Below are 17,475 nucleotides of genomic sequence, written 5' to 3' on the forward strand. Positions count from 1 at the left end.
GCGAGTTGGAAATAGGCGGAATCTTGTGTATGCTGAACTTCTTGTGTATATGCCGGGGCGGGAGACACTCAATGCAAAGGCAGAATCCGTTTATTGCAACTGTTGGCAAAGGGATGTGCGTGAAGGGGCACAAAATGCGAGGCAGCTTACTCTGCCTAGGCAGTTGGTGGCATTGGAGTCGGAGCCCTCCAGCTTTACAGTCCCGCTGCGCAATGCTTAGCTCTGTGGCTCCCACTGATGATTGCATCTGCCAAGCCACTAGCAGGCTGGAACCTATCATGTGACTCGGCAGGCTGCACTTACCTCTTCTCACAACTGCGCTCTCCTCATTTCAACTTCGCCAGCTCCTCACAACGAGCGCTGTCACTACCGGGTTTCTACTTCGACACCAACACAGAGTTTCTCCCCATCCCTCGCCGAGCGCTCTCGCGACGATCGCAGGCTATCATCCTCTGGTGTACTTCTCGCTATTGACGTCCCTGGAACACTCGAACCTATGCTCCCTCCAGCCCGGCTGAGAATCTGTCAATCCAAGCTGGCCACGGATCTCCTTGGTCGGCCTCCATAACAAGCACTCGCAGGATATCAGCTGCACTTTACTGTGAAAGCGCCTTGAAGGAACACGATTGCTAGCTAGTGCTGCATTTGACCCTGGAACCGACACCACCGGACAATCCTGGCGCGCGAGACACGGCTTCTGCCTGTCACAACCCGCACACTTTGCTGTCGAGCACACGTTTTCCGTTGCTCGACATGCTTTCCTTGTCTCTCTCGTCAGAACCAAGCCGGCTAGCACACTTAGCTACCGGCTCCAGGCTCTGACTTTTCTCCTTCTGTATCTTTCCCTTATTTCCTTTGTGTGCAAATGATCCTTAGCGGCCCCTCGCTATGGATCTCAGGCATGATTCGGATTTCGCGCCTGTCCCAGGCTCGCGAAAGAGACTGCGTCCTCTAGAATTGGAAAACAATACTTCCTCATTTGAGTCTATCCCAATGCTTTTGGACCACCATCCAGCAGACGTACTACATGAAGTCGACATGAGGAGAAAACGGCCCAGGCTTTCCGCCCCCATGGGCGCCGTGAATTCGCCATCGGAACCAAAAGATGACTCTTTGCGAAGTCGATTGACGCTGATGGATCTGCCTTCGGAAATACTACAATACGTCTTCACTTTTGCTGACCCCATCACTCTTGGGCGGTTGATTTGTGTCAACCGTACCTTCCGTTCCCTGCTTGATCCCACGTGTGCTTTGCCCTCGAAATCTGCGTCTAGCACGATGAAGCATTTGTGCATACAGAAGCAGAACTCGATTTGGGCCCTTTCACGCAGGACGTTTCTCCACGGATTTCCGAAGCCTATGGATGCGATGACCGAGCTAGATATGTGGAGACTTGTCCGTGGTCATGCATGCCAATATTGTGGGAAGAAGGCCAACCAGCAATTGTCGTACACGACACCCGATCCCTGGAATGCCGGACCTGGTTTGGACAACGTTCGCTCCATTTGGCCCTTCCGGGTCCGATCATGTAGCCGTTGTCTCCAGCCCAGGCTTGTAAAGGTCAGTTATCCAGGAGTCGCGATCCATAACCACTGTTTAATTGCTCGCAGGACACAGAATTGGCCTTTTCTAGCCGTTCTGCTCTACGATCTGGGCTACCCTTCGCAATCATGACAACCGACTTGAACTATGTTCCGTCTTCAGTTATTCTGCAGAGAGCCCCGCCTCCACACCTTGAGCTTGTCAAGTATTACTTCAGACCACAGGTTGAAGAGCTTGAACAAAGATTCCACAATGTGGAGGCACTAGGAGCTGCCACACTCGGAGAATGGAGAAAGGGTCTCGAGACTTCCGGACGAGAGAGGAACGCCGACGCAACTCGGTTCGAGCAATGGGAGCTTAATGGAGGCTTCTCCAGGATCTCCATACCTCCAGGCCACAATGATACAGCCATGCGTACTAATCCAGGGACTCTGTCAAATCATGACCACCGCTTGGCAAAGATGGATCGCATGCAGCAGATCCGACTGCGTTCCGCCGCAGGAACACCGTCCTCAGGATACGTTGCCTTCGACTCGTCCATTGCAGGCTCAATTTCTGGTGGTAGGCAATCATCAGTCCTATTTCTTGTCTTGCATGCATCATATTCATTCGGGAGATACAAAGTTCCGGCTTCAGGCTGACCCCTGTCCCATGCAGAATCTCAGTACACAGCTGGCAAGCTGTCCACCAAATCGCGGCCTGACCCATCCGGAAATATTGAAGTTTCTCCTCTCCAGGATCCTCAATGCCAAACCGCCTTTCGACCTCCTCGTCAAAGAACCGAACGTAGTCTCAAGGAAGCAAGGGCGGCCAGAGAAGAACGTCGCAAAGAGATTGAGAGGCGCTGCCTGGCTCTAAGCCCTCCCATTATGCCGACTACTTTGACCTACATGGATGCTTTCCAAGCTGCTATTCTAATATCCCTACCTCTTGATGATAAGGGCTGGGACGTGCTCAGACCACGTCTCTTGACTCAACGCGCGGATGCAGCACAACGGGAGATGAGGGCCGCCCTCAGCGGTCCGTCTGTGGAACAAGCCAAGCGCCGACAAGTGGAGGAAGAACAGCGTGTTGCTCAGGAAAACACCACTCACATGTGGCTTGGGCTAAAAGTCCCAAGCCGCGAGAAGCTTAGGAAATTTGCTGACGAATTCGTACACTTGACCTGGTCCGATGGTCGCGCCGTGACAAAGTCGACGGCAAGTAAGTTCGCAGCGGAGGTTCTCTGCCACATACGACAACGCTTTGACGAAGCTATTGCCCAAGAAGACCACATGCTTTCCCTGAAAGGTACCGCGTTTCCACAAGACCCGGAGTCTTTGGCCTGCAGGAAATTGAACTTGCTGGATATGAAGTGGGCTTTCACGGAATTTGTGCAACCGCACACCCAACGCTTCGGCAAAGATCTCTTTCTGTGCCACGTCTGCGACACCAATCAGAAACTCTTCGCGTTCGAGGCTATAATTCAGCACTTCGCTTCAAAACATACTAACGCATTCAGCCACGGCAATAGCATCGTTTTCTGGGAGGCTGACTGGCCCATCGAGCCTCCATTCGACCCGCATCCGAATCTTCTCTGGGCCCTCGGAACAACTAGCAGTGCTCCCAAGGGTCAAACGCTTCAACTGTCGCAATCAGCCTTCTCACATGGCTTGCCATCATCAGGTGAGAAGAAGCTGGGACATGTGAATCCAGTTGGACGTAACTTTCCACCTTACACCGTGCCCAACAGCTACCAGACCTTGTCGGGCTATAATTCGGCCTATACTTCGGGCAACGTGGACCACTTCACCACCGGGTTTGGTAATGGAACTGGGGCAGAGGCTTTTACACGTTCCTCTATCGCTAGGTCTGAGGCTTCCGGAGTTGCCATGGAAGATGAACACGATCCTCAATATCACACCGGACGGGTGCCACATGGGGCCTCAACAGGGACAAGATATCATCGAGACTCCTTCAAGAGTGGAGCGCTTGGCCAGCGGACAGGACCATTACCCCCAGCGAGCGAAGGGGTCCGTTGGGAACGTACTCAGGACCTTCGTGGGTCACGTGACATGGAACCTTGGAAAGAACAGCCGCTTTCCCAGAGCTCCATGGTTTATTCATATGATGATTCCTCGTCCAGATTTTCATACGGAGGGCCGTACGCAAGATTGCACGGACTGAGGTCTGAAACTGGACGAGAAAGTAGAGCTACGAGTCATGTCTCGGTTCATAGAGAGAAAGGCTCGGAGGCAGGAGCCTCGGCGCATCAACGGGAAACCTCGAGACTAGCCGCCGATCAGAACGCGGCCGAAAGTGCCGTCGATGAGTTCCTGGGCGGCTTGGACCCCATGGTCTCTGGAAACATCTCGAGCACTGCCAGTGCCCGCGTCGGTACCTTGCGCCCACCTGGATACCAAATGCGTTCAAGCACGGCCTTGTCAGATGGAGTCGGTGGGTCACCCCTGCAGCACCAGAGCTGGGATACATTCAGCAGCGTTTCTGCGAGCCATCTTCCTCATGTCGTGCCTCCAGCGCATAGGACTTCTTTGCCTATACGCGAGATGGAGGCGCCAGCTGGACTGCTCGACACCGCCGCAACCCAACAACATTACAGCCATTCACTGCCATCAGTTCACAGTTACGAGGTGTCGCGAGGTCCTGGTTCTGGTGCTGGTGTCAGATACATGGAACAGAGTCCTGAGCGACCAAATCGGCTTCAATATGGACACGAAAGGGAAGAGATACGTGACAGAGGTGCAGCCTATGCGGAGCCTCTGTACCAGCACCGTTACGTCTATGATCGAGATGGAAGGAAGTATGAAGAGATACGGGAAATGGCCATGGAGAGATACCCAGTCCAACACGATAGCTTTGCAAGCGGTTTTCACGAGCCATACGCGCCGGCCGGGATGCACTATTTCGATGATGGAGGCTACTCTGTCCACCAGGCTGTTGGCCGCCAGGAGTTGGGCAGCGCCATGCCTAGAGTATATCAAGTCAGCGATATTGGATATCGCCCTGAGGAGGTTAGAAGACCGGCTTTCGACGACCGCTGTCGTGGCGAGGAGCAGTTGGTCCCAGAGCAGCGAACACGGACCCTCATATTCGACGATCGAGATGTCATTTACCAACCAATCGAGCCACCAATGGCTCGTTCGTTGGGCAGGAGCCGTCCTGAAGACTGAGGTGGCTCTACTCCGCGAGTGGGCTGTGGGAGGGCTCGATGTCTGAGAGAAAATAGGCATTGTGACCAGCTGGTGGCTATCTCGCTCTTGGGGTTCAAGCGTGAGGTGATTACGAAACGAATCTGGAGAGGGAATTTTCGGTGTTTTTGCTTTCAACGATACCCCTTTGCATCTTCCTCGCCGATGAACATTGCTGCTACACACTATTGTATGCCTTCGCATGGGCAATCACATAATATATCTGCTCTATCCAAACCGAATTTGTTGCGGGTCTCTTGCTCTAAGAAGCCTACTAAGTGCAATAGCCTTGTTCGTCAACCACCGAAGCTGGGCACTTCGACCTCTCCTGTTGTGCTGGAAATGACCAAGTATATGGTCATGGCCAACATCAGCACGTGGGCAACAAATTAAGGTAAGAGGTGGTGGTTGTCCGTATTTTTTTCTATTTTGTGAGAGCAGGCGTAAAGCCAGCAGGCGCGGCCCTGGTGTGCACGCCATGCATCAGTGCCCAACGTGAGGCGGACCCCACTCCCACCATGTGACTTTGTCCTTAGCGGACGCTATGTGCCACCATGCTCGCTCTGGGGACATTTTTCGGTGGTCGGGGACATTTTCCGCGTGCAAAACTCGGTACAATCACACGAGGGGCTGACAGAATCGACTTTGTGCGTTGTGGCACTTCTGCGTGGCTCCCTGCGGATGTTGTGTAGCACATTGACACTTGAGGCTTCACTTTATTGAGTAGCAGTACTGTAAGTGTCGTGATCCCCATCTGACAGCGGTTTTAGTGCCAGACAGACAGGGCTGCAGCGACCCCGTCGCGCTTATGCACAAAGGAGCAGAAGAAAATTCGGACGTTGACTCGATTTGGCCTGGCGGCCCATCACGGTGGCTGTCACTTTATGCGACAAGTCAATGATTGGTAAGGCCGGTGCGTCATGTCTCCTTCATGTGATATGGTGCCTTCTTGTCGCTGGTTGGTGATTGTCACACTTCAAGGAAATTGAAGCATCTACAACTTGTATGATCTGAACACAGCCCGCCGTGATCGCCTACGTCAAAGCCAACATCTCGCCCAGAAATGAGATTACCATGCTTTGCACTCCAGCAAAGGCAAAGCCAACCGGGCCGGAAGGCAGATGGCGGTGGCTTCACCGCGACTTCGGGCTCGTCAGGAAAATTGACCACAGCCTCGGGCTTGACCTGACTGATTTCCCGCTTCAGCATGCGGTAGGGAAAAGAGTCACCAAAATCAAGGATTCCAACCGCCCTAGCCGCCGGAAAAGGCCCAGGACGTAGCATCAGGAATGGACGGTAAAGCGGTGACAGTCTCAGCATCGGTCGGTGACTGGGGCTGTTCTGAGGTTGGAGCAGACCGATACGATGCTGACTTCGGCAATTCGGACCCGTATCCGACTCGTAACTCGGATAAACGCAATGGGTCAGAAGATGGCAGGTGCAGGGCAAAGAGGAAGCGAGAGAATGCTGAAGCAAGGTGCAGCTGGATAAGTCATGTAGAGCCAGCTCAGCCACTAAATCCATCTGGACGCTTCGGCAACGAGGCCGAAGATCAGCGGTTCACCATCAACGAAAGCAGTAATAACAGACACCTTGGGTCAAGGAGGGAGAACACAGTACACAGTACATCGTTGTCAAGGTCGACGTTGGCAGCAGGCAACATCGGTCTAGCTCAGTCAGAGGCAGCTGGAGGAAGTGCTTCGGCGGCGTTCACCGACCCAGGAAAGCAACCAGCGCTTAGACAGCTAAACCAATTTCAGGTTTGGGATGGTGCGTATCAGCCGCGGCGGCCGTCAGTGGCAGCCTGAAGCCCTCACAGCCGGCCGGCAGCTCCCCCTCCAATTCACTCCACCTCCATCTCTCTATCCAAGCCTCCGTCCAACCAACTCCGACTTGTCTTCTCCTCCGCCAACTATCATCGTCTTTCTTACTCTACCCAACCTTGTTCATCCTCTCGTCGCGTTGGCATCTGCATCGCGTGCGCAGCACCGTCTTACCATAGGGTCGACAAAATACACCATCTTAAGGCGGCCCCAAGTGAATCGTCCGCGGGCAGTTCACAGCCCTTCCTCCAATAATCTTCCGCCCTCATCGGCCAAACATCAACAATCATTCGTCTCTCCGTCGTCTTGCGCCTTGCCTCGCGCGTTTGCATCCAAGTATGTACCTCTCATTTGCCTTTCTCTTTCGTGCCGTTAGAGGTTACTATCCTAGATCGCGATGCTAGTTTGGCGATACTAGTATCGCCAATGGCATCAGTCCCAGCTGGCTGACCGCAAACCAGACCTGCATCTCATCTGCAGCTGTCCGTGCCCGCATAGCATCACTGCGCATTACTCTCGCGTGTCGCATCGCCTCGCCGCCGCCCATCCTGCTGGCTGGATCTCTCTCTAGCTAGTGGTCCCGGTCAAGCTTCGACCTAGTCTACTGCCTTCGAGTTCGTCATTCGTACCCGGCGTCCTGGTAGACCGCCTCATTCGACGCCCCTTCGCAGGGTACCGAGACAGGTGCAGGCCCGCCTGCACGACAACGCATCTACCCACTGTCCGCCCTCGGTGCGCGTCAGCCCTCAGAAACTACGCCGGGCGACAATCATTTTGGGCACGAACCGAAGCCGGCGAAGACGATCGTCTGACCTTTTTGCGCCGGAAGTGACGCAGGCCAGCATTAGGCACTCTGGATCGGTGTCGCCCCAGTGTGTGACGTGGTCGCTGCCTGCAACCAAGCAATTTTCGCCCTGCAACTCGGCCGCTGCGGCTATCCCTCAGACTACCGGACTACATCATGTCGGCCTCCCCACCCAAGGAACCCGATGTCGAACAAAACGCACAATCTGGTGAAGAGCAGGAGCATATGGACCGCGATCAAGAAGGAACACAAGGCACTGGCTTGGACTTTGAGGTCAAGGAGCAGGACCGATGGCTCCCCATAGCAAATGGTTGGTGCAATTTTCATCTTGTCCGTGTGTTCTGATGTCTATACTCTGGCTGTTTCGGTGCCGTGTCACCAGACGCACAGCTCGGGCCTTGGGGTTTGATTTGTTCGACCCTTGCGTTACAAGCCATGCATCTTTGCGCGCATCGGCAACGTCGCAGTTTCCCTCTGTACGAATCCGAGTGTGCGACGCTGCAGCTTCTCTTTAGCCAACTTCATCTCATTCGTTGTTGCTTCTCCTTCTCCTCAGCCATGGTTCGGGTCGCAGCTCTCCTACACGCTGACTGGTGCGGTAACTCGACCACTCACGCCGCACTGTCAAAGTCTACTTCAAGCACAGATCACCTCCATCATGCCTTCCATCAAGTCAGAACAGGAGCGCAAATCATCTTCATTATCCAAGAAGCGTCATGGAGGTCGACCGTCGGATTCTGCAAGCATGTCATCCATGTCAGATGCTAACATACACAACTTTGCACCAGTGGCCCGGATCATGAAGACTGCCCTGCCCGACAACGCCAAAATCGCCAAAGAGGCCAAGGAGTGTATGCAGGAATGCGTGAGCGAGTTCATCAGCTTCATTACCAGCGAAGGTGCGTCGTCCATCGCTCTTATCTCCACAGAGGTGGGAATCAGTGACTCACGTTGCACAGCATCCGAGAAATGTCAACAGGAGAAGCGCAAGACGGTAAACGGGGAGGATATTCTCTTCGCCATGACGTCGCTTGGTTTCGAGAACTATGCGGAAGCCCTGAAAATATACCTGTCCAAGTATCGCGAAGTAAGTTTGGTGTCCCACCCCGTCCCTACTCCCTCTCCTTTGTCCACTTGACGGGGAATTCAATCTGAACAATTGAACTGATTGGGATGAGACCCAATCCACAAGGGGCGAGAACCAGAACAGACCTACCAGCAGCGGCGGTTATGCCGGCGGCGGGAATGCCCAGGGCAATACCGCGGCCGGCGGCGGGTACCCAGGCGGCCAACCCGACAATGCCACCGAACTACTGAGCCAGGGCCATGGGCTGAATGCGAACGACCACGACGCGACCGGCTCCTACGGCTATCCCAGCGCCGTGCCCACCGGCCACAACGGCATCACTGGCGACAACTTCTAAGACTCCCGGCGAGAAAGTGCGAGGATGTGAAGGCAGCTCTGGGGCAACAGAGGACCAAAGTACACCGTCTGCCCATTCCTCGAGCACGGCCGGTTGGATCGATGGTCTGGTGGAATGGAGCTCGGAAGGACAAGAGGAAATGAGGAAGTCAAGCTTCTTTCGTTAATTTTTCTGTGACTGTACTTGCCGCACGAAGATTTGTATGGGATGGAACCCACCGGCGGGCTGTCTGAACACGGAAGATTCGCGATGCATTGGGTTTAATCGAGACGGGCCGCTCGGGGAAAAGAGTGATCGGTTGTCCGGAGGATGCGAAGAGAATGAAGCTACCTTGGAGCTCGGGTGAGACAGAGTAGATCAACACAACACGGGAAGCAGCATTGAGAACGAACTCAGCCCCCGCAAGCAGAACTCCACAGCAAGACTGTCCGATCTGTCGCAAAGATTACTCACTTGACAGGACTGTGAAGTGACCAAAGGACAAGCCGGCTGAAGGTCCTTATCTGCCCAGGATGCTGGATATGTGCGCCCTTCACAAGACGGCTGCATAGCCCGTGGCGGTCAGGTATGTACCTTCCCCAAGCGAAACCGGAGGAACTGGCACGTGAGAGAGCTCTCTCGGTACGGAATATCATTGGCCGGTCGGAGATGGCACGGCCGATGATAAGCAAGGGCGTGCGTGGGCGTGGTGATCAACCATCCAAATGCGGAAACGCCGACGTCAACCGCTTCTTTCCTTCTCATTCACCTTGCCCTGACCCCCTTGTCTCAGTGAACAGTCACCAAGGCTCAAGTCACTCTTTGATTTACATAATACCCTCCGAGTCCATCCAGTCCCCTAGTTCGTCGTATGTAATTTTTACAGCTGGAACGTCACGAGGCTGCTCCTCCTCTGTCTCTCATTTCTCCTCAAGTGTCGCGAAGTCTGCTTTGTCGAGAGTAACATTCGCTACTTGGGTCTCCCGGGGTGGCGTTTGAAAAGGGCTTTTCGAGTTACCACTTGCAAATCCAAACATCATGGCACCCCATGCTGAGCCTGAGGCGCTCACAGACACATCTGCTATTGTTCTGAATGACCCGGTTCTTAGCAATGGCGAGACTCATCCGATCTTTACACTCGATGATGTCTTGCCACATCGCCAGAAGTCGACCCCGCCCTCGAGAGGCGTCGCCGCCTTTTCAGAAGCAGACATGTTCAAGAGCAAAGGGGCCCTCAAGGAACCAAAAGCTAAGCGATGGGATCATCGCCTTTCTGCAGAGAGCAGGGCGAGAACAGCTTCGTCGCTGAAGGGAGCCATGAAGTTCTTCAAGCCAGATACCATCAGCCTCTGTGGGGGATTGCCGTCAAGGTTCGTATCATTGCTTTGACGATGCGCCTTTTCTGAACCATGTCCAGTGACTATTTCCCCTTCGAAGAGCTCAGTGCAAAGGTCCCTATCGTCCCCAAGTTCTCGGAGGATGAAACGGCCAAATCTGGCAAGCACTTCTCGAGCGGCAAGTACGACGCAAGGGAAGGAAAATCATTCCTCGACCTCTCCATTGCACTCAATTACGGTCAAGCCATGGGTCCAGGCGCGCTGGTTCGATTCCTCACCGAACATACCGAAATCGTTCATCATCCGCCATATTCGGATTGGGATGTTTGCCTGACCGCTGGCAGTACTTCGGCCCTGGAAATCGCTTTGCGGATGTTTACGGAGAAAGGGCATTATGTCCTGACCGAGGAATATACCTTTAGCACTGCGATAGAGACAGTAAGTCCACTGGGCTGCAAAATGCTGGGGATCAACATGGACGCCGATGGAATGCTGCCCGACCACTTAGACAACGTTTTGTCGACATGGGACGAGTCTGCCAGGAAGGCACCAAAACCATTCCTGGTGTACACTGTGCCCACAGGACAGAATCCCACAGCTAGCACCCAATCGCTTGAGAGAAGAAGGCAGCTGTACACGCTAGCGGAAAAGCACGACCTTTTCATCCTCGAAGACGAGCCATACTACTTCCTTCAGATGGACTCTTATGTCTCGGGCCAGACGCACTCCGTCCCGACACCCTTCAAGCCGGCCGCGGTGGCAGACTTCTTGGGAAATCTGGTCCCTTCGTACCTCTCCATCGATACTTCCGGCCGTGTCCTGCGCCTCGACTCGTTCTCCAAGATCATCGCTCCAGGCTCCCGCTGCGGCTGGGTTACTGGCTCCAAGCAGATCGTTGAGCGCTTCATGCGTCACAACGAAGTCAGCGCACAAAATCCCGCGGGTTTCGCAATGATCCATCTGTACAATCTACTAGAAGAGAACTGGGGCCACAGAGGCTTCCTGGAGTGGTTGATGTATATTCGCGCAGAATATACTCGGCGAAGGGATATCATCATCAACGCATGCGAACAACATCTGCCGACAGAGATTTGCAGCTGGGTGGCTCCCCGAGCGGGCATGTTCCATTGGGTTAAGGTCGACGTGACGAAACATCCTCTGTATGAATCCAGACGCAAGCCCGATGGAAGTGTCGACCATCCTACATTACTCAAGATTGAGGAGGCCATGTTCCTGGCCGCGGCCGAACAGTCGGTACTGATTGCCAGAGGATCCTGGTTTAGGGCCCAGAGAGGCAGCGATACCGAATTGTTCTTCCGCACGACTTTCGCGGCAGCTCCAGCCGACAAAATGGTCGAGGCTGTCAGGAGAGTTGGCACGGCAATCAGGAAGGAATTCGACTTGGACGCAACTCCTGGGGCGAGCCAGAACGGGCATGCCAGGTGAATTGGGAGCAGACGCAGACCCTTTCGCACGTGCGAGCTCATGTGACTTTGCACTGAAGACTCACCTAGTAGTGCGAGGGAAAAATTAGCTTCTGGTCGCTCTGAGCGTCGCCGCAATGAGAGCGTTCGACAGCCGCGGCGGAATCTACCAGCCGAGGAGAAGTATCCGCGGTAATGTGTCCTCTGCGGCGGGTGCCTCGCCTCGTTACACTTGGGCTATGTTTGTTAGCCAACCGAAATACCTAGTCTCTCGTGCATTCTGATCACGCTGCACGGAGCCTAAACATCCTAAGCACGCGCGCTGCATTTGTCAATGCTCGCCGGGAAGTGTGGACGCAGGGTGTTTCTAAAAGCCAAGCTCAAGGCAAGATAATAGATGACCTTGGGGCCCTCCGAAAGGCAGCGCTGAGTCGACGGGGTTATCCAAGAGCACAGGGCGCTTCAGCCACGCCAGCGATCGACAAATAAGGGCAATCCTCCTCGGGGAGTAGAGGGCCGTTAGGGACTCGAGGAGAGACAATAGGGAATAGATCATAGGTACGCAGTGTGCACTGCGCAGAGAGGCAGAGACGATTAATTACTCCAACGTGAGCACGAAGTCCGTCGAAGTTCGTACTGTTTGACTTTCTTCAGAAGTTGAAAATTGCGGTTGCCTTGCTCTGTACTGGGGGTGACACTGCTAGGTATGCTCTATGCAGCTATACATATGTCCACGCGCCAGTCCGGTCCTCTGTCTGAATTCTTCATACGACAATTACTGGGGTTCAAGTTTCAGCTGGATTTAATTACCCGCTCTCGTTCTTCCACCTATACTGTATTTCTGTCCCGCTACAGGACTCCCGCGGTCCTTCTCCCCGTCAACTCACAACATACCGCGACCATGTGAGACGTGCTTGCCCAAGTTACAACTCCCCACACCACGTCACATGATATAACAAGACATGACACGAACTCTCACACACCCTCGCTATAAAGCTCAAACGGGATGCTGCTCAGCCAGGACATGTCGCCGCCGAGATCAAAGTCGAACCGCAGCAGATCCGAGGGTTCAAGGAGGGCCTCATCCTCCATCAAAGACGGCACTGTTGCTTCGCCTCCGCCTGCAGTCGCCGCAAAATGAACGGGCGCATCATTATCGAGAAAGGCGCTTCGGTCCAGATCGACACTGACACTCGCGCCCGTGCCTGCGCGATTATCCGCGAAAGTCCACGTCTGGGGGTCGCTGGCTGCAGCTGTCCGATCCGCCCGGAGGTGGGGGTCTGTGTTGGTAGCCTTCGTGACGCTGTGGGGATTTGGATTTGTTGTGGCCACTTCGCTTCGCCTATGAAATCCCTGCAGAGGTAGGGAAGCTTGGCTCTGGCCGGGTATTTGGTCAAACAGGAGCTCCACCGCCGCGGCGCACCTCTTTGTATGTTTCCCGAAACTGCCGTACCGGTGCAATGCTGCCGTGACGGTCCGGGAGGCCGTCAAGACGACGTCCTCGCCCCCGAGTTCCTTTTCGATCGTCGCGTTCAGTCTTGCCGCCACGAGGACCGTCGCCGCGGTGTATAGGTAGAGAATGCAATACCACCATGCTGGGAGTATATCATCGAGGAGTTCCACGCGGACCTCGGAGTGCACTTTGCCGAAAAGGTGCACCGTGTCCAGCGCGCTCTGGACGCACATGACCGAGCATTGGAGGGCCAGTTTGTAGGCCAGCGAGTCTCGTTCGATATGCTCCTCGTGGTGGTTGTGGCAGATGCTGCAGAACCGAGAGAGGACGGGTCTGAAGAGCAGGGTCCGAGTGTGCGAGTATCGGAGGTAGAGAACCTTCGCTTGACGAGCGTGAGTCAGGTTCAGATTCAGATTCTGTGGGATAGTACTCGACCCGCGGGCGAAGCGGAGATGCAGAGGCAGAGATCGTTGCCAGGTGGAGTATTTCGCGTCCATTTCCAGCACCGTGCCTGCTGCTTTTGAGCCGAGAGCGCCGAAGTAGGGCGTATAAATATCATCATCTGCTGCCATGGAGCTAGGTCTTTCCGCGGAGTGGGTGGGACTGTAGAGCGCCAGGAGAGTCTCGCTCATGATTTCGTACAGCTGGAGCGTCTCGAGGAAGAAATGGAGATCTGAAGGCGACGCGTCGAAGTGGCCAAGGTCCCCGTGGCATTCACAGTCAGCGACACTGACTCCTGGATGAGGCAAGGGCCGAGGCACCGAAGCTGCTGCTTGTGGCGTGATGATGGTCGGCCGGCCGAATGTCATGGATAATATGCGATCCATCAGCACGCAACCATGCCAGACCTTGCGGAGAAACTCGTCCGGCCGGCCGTTATGTGTTCTGGCGCTGGTGGAAGGCAGATCAAGGCCGAGACTCTGTGCAATGCGGATCGCCAAGCCAACGAACAGCCAGCATTGTTGCGGCTCTCGCGTGCTCTGCAAGTACTGGGCCAGTAGCAGGAGGCATTGCACCGTATGCACGGATTGGAATTGGAGAAACTCGAGGTCCACGTACCCCTGAGCTCGCCTGAAGTAGACTTCGCCCGCGCTGACTCGGTCTTGAGGCCGGATCGACGAATCGAGAATGCAAGCCACTGCGAAAGTGGCATTCAAGAGACAAATGAAGCATACCTCGTCGTCCATTGTCGGGGTGCCCGCCCAGAGGCTCTGGTACTTGCCCATGAAATCGTCCTTGTCGATAAACGGATACAACGGATCCACCAGGCGCCAGTAGACCTCGAGGAGCTTGTCTGCCTGCTGCCTTGAGGGAAGGACATAGTCAGGGGTTCGGAACCGTCTTTGGCGGCGTCGTAAGCCCGTGACTACTGCAGAAGAAGAACTGGTAGAATTAGACCGTGGCTGCTGCGCCGAACCGGGGGACACCTGTTGGTCGAGCACGGCTTTGATGCGATTCATGAAGCTCGCGGCACTGGAGTCGCCAACGACGCTCTCCTCGCCATGGCCATCACCTTCATCTATCAGACCCATCATTGCATTTGCGCTAGAATGGGAGTGACGATTCGGATCCGAGATTGATCGAGGCGTAGATGGACTTGGTTGATCTGTGTTCTCGGGCAGCGACGTCCTTCGGTGGACTCTTTCCAGCTCATCGATCCGAGACTGAAGCCGTGCAATCTCCAGCTTGGAGGCTCCGGTGCTGCGCTTCCTCCTCACACCCCATTCGCAATGCGCATTTGCGCCCGCTCGTTTCTGGCACGGACTGCACCGCGGCCTCAAGCCATCGCATTTGATCTTCTTCTCCCTACATTGATCGCAGGCGGCGGCCACCTTCTGTCTCTTGGTGGGTCTCTCATCACCGACCACACCTTCGTGCTGATCTTGGAGAAGCGGCAGGTCTCCGACTCTGGCTCCGGCGGTCATTGTTTTGTTGCCAGGGAGCCTTTAGAGGCTACATATTATCCCAGACTTAGTCGGAGACTTGTGGAGTGGCAAGGACCAGACCCCGGTGTTACCATGCTGATAATGAGGAGGATGTTCGCGGAAGTCTAACGATTAGCAATGGGTGAGTGAGTGGGTGGGAGCGGGAGAAGTCGAGGTGGCCAGATATGCACTCGGCTCGTTTGCGTTACGCCGTATTCATGCGTGTCAGCTGCAGGGGCTTCGCCGCAGCTCAGGTACTGTAAGTCCAGCCTCGCGAGCCTCGGCCCCTAGATTCTCCAGCCTTTTACGGGCACGCACCGTGTGGACACCACTGGATCTCAAATCGAGCAGACACTTTGGTGGGAAAGCCCCGTGGCTCCAGGAGGGAGAGTTCCCCTATTTGTTTGGCTCAACGAGATGGCTATGTAACTACCACACTGGGCAGTGTTCTAACTACATGTCACCCACCCGCAATTAGCAACGGCATATCGAAGCGTCCCTTTCTAGAACCGGGATTTCGCCCTACAGTTCGTCGTGACCACTTCCACCACCAACATCTGAACATGAAAAGCTGCTTGCCTTGTTCGCGTCTCCTCCTCGGTATACCAACGTCTTTGGATAGCGGCACAAATCCCTTGTGATCTCGACGCCTGCTTCGGTCCTGGTTGACGCCGGCAAAACATCAGGAGCCTTGCCGTGTTCGACCCATGACACTAACGCTCCGAGGGGGTCCACCGGGTTAGGGCCTGTTCCACCCATGCAATGACCAGCACCAGGAGCTAAGAAGAGCAATTGGAACTCGTCCACGGCATCCGATCCGCCGAATGTCTTCTCCAAACCCTCCCGATACCGCAGCATCCCACGTGGATTGATATACTCGTCTGCCATGCCGAACCATGTCAGCAATTTGCCTCCTGCCTGCTTGAATCCAGATAATTCGAGTTGCTGGTTTCCCCAGAGCGGTCCAAGCAGGGTCACAGACTGTTCAAAGCCATGCTCGTACTCGGGAGGAGTCATCTTCGTCATGTCGAGACTCGGATTTCGAAGGCAAAAGTATTTGAGCCAACTCTCGGCGACAACGAATGGCACAACTTCCCTGGTACCATTTTCGGTAAGGACGACGTTTGCATGCACCCCGAAATCGGCGCCGGTGGCCAAACCATACCAAAGTTGTTTATCCTCAGCAGTCCGAGGACCTTCAAGGATTTTTCGCACAATATCGGCATGAGTTGTGGTTATCGTCAGGTCGTGTGTTGATTTGCACGGCACCTTCTTCCTGAGAGTGAAAGGGTCTGGAACCACGCAACCTTCGCCGCAGGCAAAGGTCTTGCCGACCAAGGTATCTGGATCGAAGTCGCACGTTTCCAAAACCTCGTGGCTGGAGATCAGCCCGTCCGAGGCGCCGTCGAGGGGATCACATTTGGCGATAATGGCCTTCTGATACTCTTCGAACACGCAGGAGGGTGGTATCTCCGAGTTCCGCATGACCACCGTTCCCCAGTAGTCTGAAGGCACCATTTCGGGCAGGTCGAGGGCCGGGGCCGTGGCTAGAATGCCGTCAAAGTCATGTGGATATTTAGCAGCGGCTGCGTAGCCCTGACGACCTCCTTGTGAGCAGCCATGCCAGTACGAGTATTGGGGGTCCGAGCCATAAAGCTGCTTGATGACGTCCTTGGACGACACGGCCATGTCGTGAATCGACCGCCACGCCAGATTGAGTTGTAAGGCCTCGTTGGGAGTACCGTCGTCCTTGAGCGCCCATACACCGGTGTTCGGATCAACGGTGTTGTCAAGTGTCAAGCCACCGTCGGTCGACGAGGCAACATATCCGTTGCCGACCTGCCCAGCAAGTATGGGTTCGCCAAACCCTGCAGCGAGACCACCTCCGCCGGTGGCTTGATATCGACCATTCCAGTTCTCCAGAGGCAGCCAGATGTTGACGTATACGGTATCGTCCGCATCAGTATGTCTTAGACTCAGAGTGACATTGCAGAAACTGAGGTCGTTGACTGCGGGTCCATAAAAGAGTGGGAATGCTGGAAAGCTGTAGTTGTGCCTTTCCTCGGCAACAAAGCTCAATACTTCAGCACCAGGGATCGTGGGTGGGACAAGATTCGCACATGGCGTGGCAATCTGGTACTGACCGACGGCGACTTGCGATGAAGCCATGGTTGGAGTTGACGGTGAGGAGACGAGAAGGAGAGTCTTAGACACCAATATTGTACTAATCTCTGTCCGATGTTTCGGCCGCTGCTTACATCGGAGGCCTGAGAGGGGCTCGGGCTTGGCAAAAGTTGCACGGTTTCCCAGATTTCTTCACAAGTTTGCTGAAGATGTATATACGCAGGATTCCTCAGCGTCCGGTAGAACACCATATGCCGTACTCATCTACCGGCCGCGGTTCGGAAATATCTGCCTCAGCCAACGAGGGCACAAGCGGTTTAGCTGAGAGAGAGTCAAAGGTACAATCTCCCACCTAGGTAATCAAAAGGTCTCGACAGCCGAGGCGCCGCTGTGCGGCTACATGCTTACAAAGTTCGTCGCCCTGTGCAGCGTGTAGAGCCCAAATAGCTTC

At 54.7% G+C, this 17,475-nt stretch overlaps 5 protein-coding genes across 5 annotated transcripts; 3 read left to right on the forward strand and 2 right to left on the reverse strand.

The window, feature by feature from the left end:
- Positions 1-1,670: 1,670 nt before the first annotated feature.
- On the forward strand, positions 1,671-4,712 carry A1O7_07333 (uncharacterized protein; the record flags this gene model as incomplete). Its single annotated transcript, XM_007761333.1, has 2 exons — positions 1,671-2,103; positions 2,200-4,712. The coding sequence occupies 2 exons, from the start codon at positions 1,671-1,673 to the stop codon at positions 4,710-4,712; spliced, it is 2,946 nt and encodes a 981-aa protein (XP_007759523.1).
- Positions 4,713-7,514: 2,802 nt separating this feature from the next.
- A1O7_07334 (nuclear transcription Y subunit beta) lies at positions 7,515-8,782 on the forward strand (the record flags this gene model as incomplete). The annotated part of the gene is made up of 4 exons (XM_007761334.1): positions 7,515-7,668; positions 8,147-8,257; positions 8,318-8,445; positions 8,537-8,782. 4 exons carry the CDS (start codon positions 7,515-7,517, stop codon positions 8,780-8,782), a joined length of 639 nt encoding a protein of 212 aa, XP_007759524.1.
- A 1,017-nt stretch (positions 8,783-9,799) lies between these two features.
- Positions 9,800-11,544, forward strand: A1O7_07335 (aromatic amino acid aminotransferase I; the record flags this gene model as incomplete). Its single annotated transcript, XM_007761335.1, has 2 exons — positions 9,800-10,131; positions 10,179-11,544. 2 exons carry the CDS (start codon positions 9,800-9,802, stop codon positions 11,542-11,544), a joined length of 1,698 nt encoding a protein of 565 aa, XP_007759525.1.
- Positions 11,545-12,497: 953 nt separating this feature from the next.
- On the reverse strand, positions 12,498-14,900 carry A1O7_07336 (uncharacterized protein; the record flags this gene model as incomplete). Its single annotated transcript, XM_007761336.1, has 1 exon — positions 12,498-14,900. The coding sequence occupies one exon, from the start codon at positions 14,898-14,900 to the stop codon at positions 12,498-12,500; it is 2,403 nt and encodes an 800-aa protein (XP_007759526.1).
- A 522-nt stretch (positions 14,901-15,422) lies between these two features.
- A1O7_07337 (uncharacterized protein) lies at positions 15,423-17,069 on the reverse strand (the record flags this gene model as incomplete). Its single annotated transcript, XM_007761337.1, has 1 exon — positions 15,423-17,069. One exon carries the CDS (start codon positions 17,067-17,069, stop codon positions 15,423-15,425), a length of 1,647 nt encoding a protein of 548 aa, XP_007759527.1.
- Between the last annotated feature and the right edge of the window lie 406 nt (positions 17,070-17,475).

This window comes from Cladophialophora yegresii (genome assembly GCF_000585515.1).
Source record: "Cladophialophora yegresii CBS 114405 chromosome Unknown aczIN-supercont1.5, whole genome shotgun sequence".
In the NCBI taxonomy this organism is placed as follows: Eukaryota; Fungi; Ascomycota; class Eurotiomycetes; order Chaetothyriales; family Herpotrichiellaceae; genus Cladophialophora; species Cladophialophora yegresii.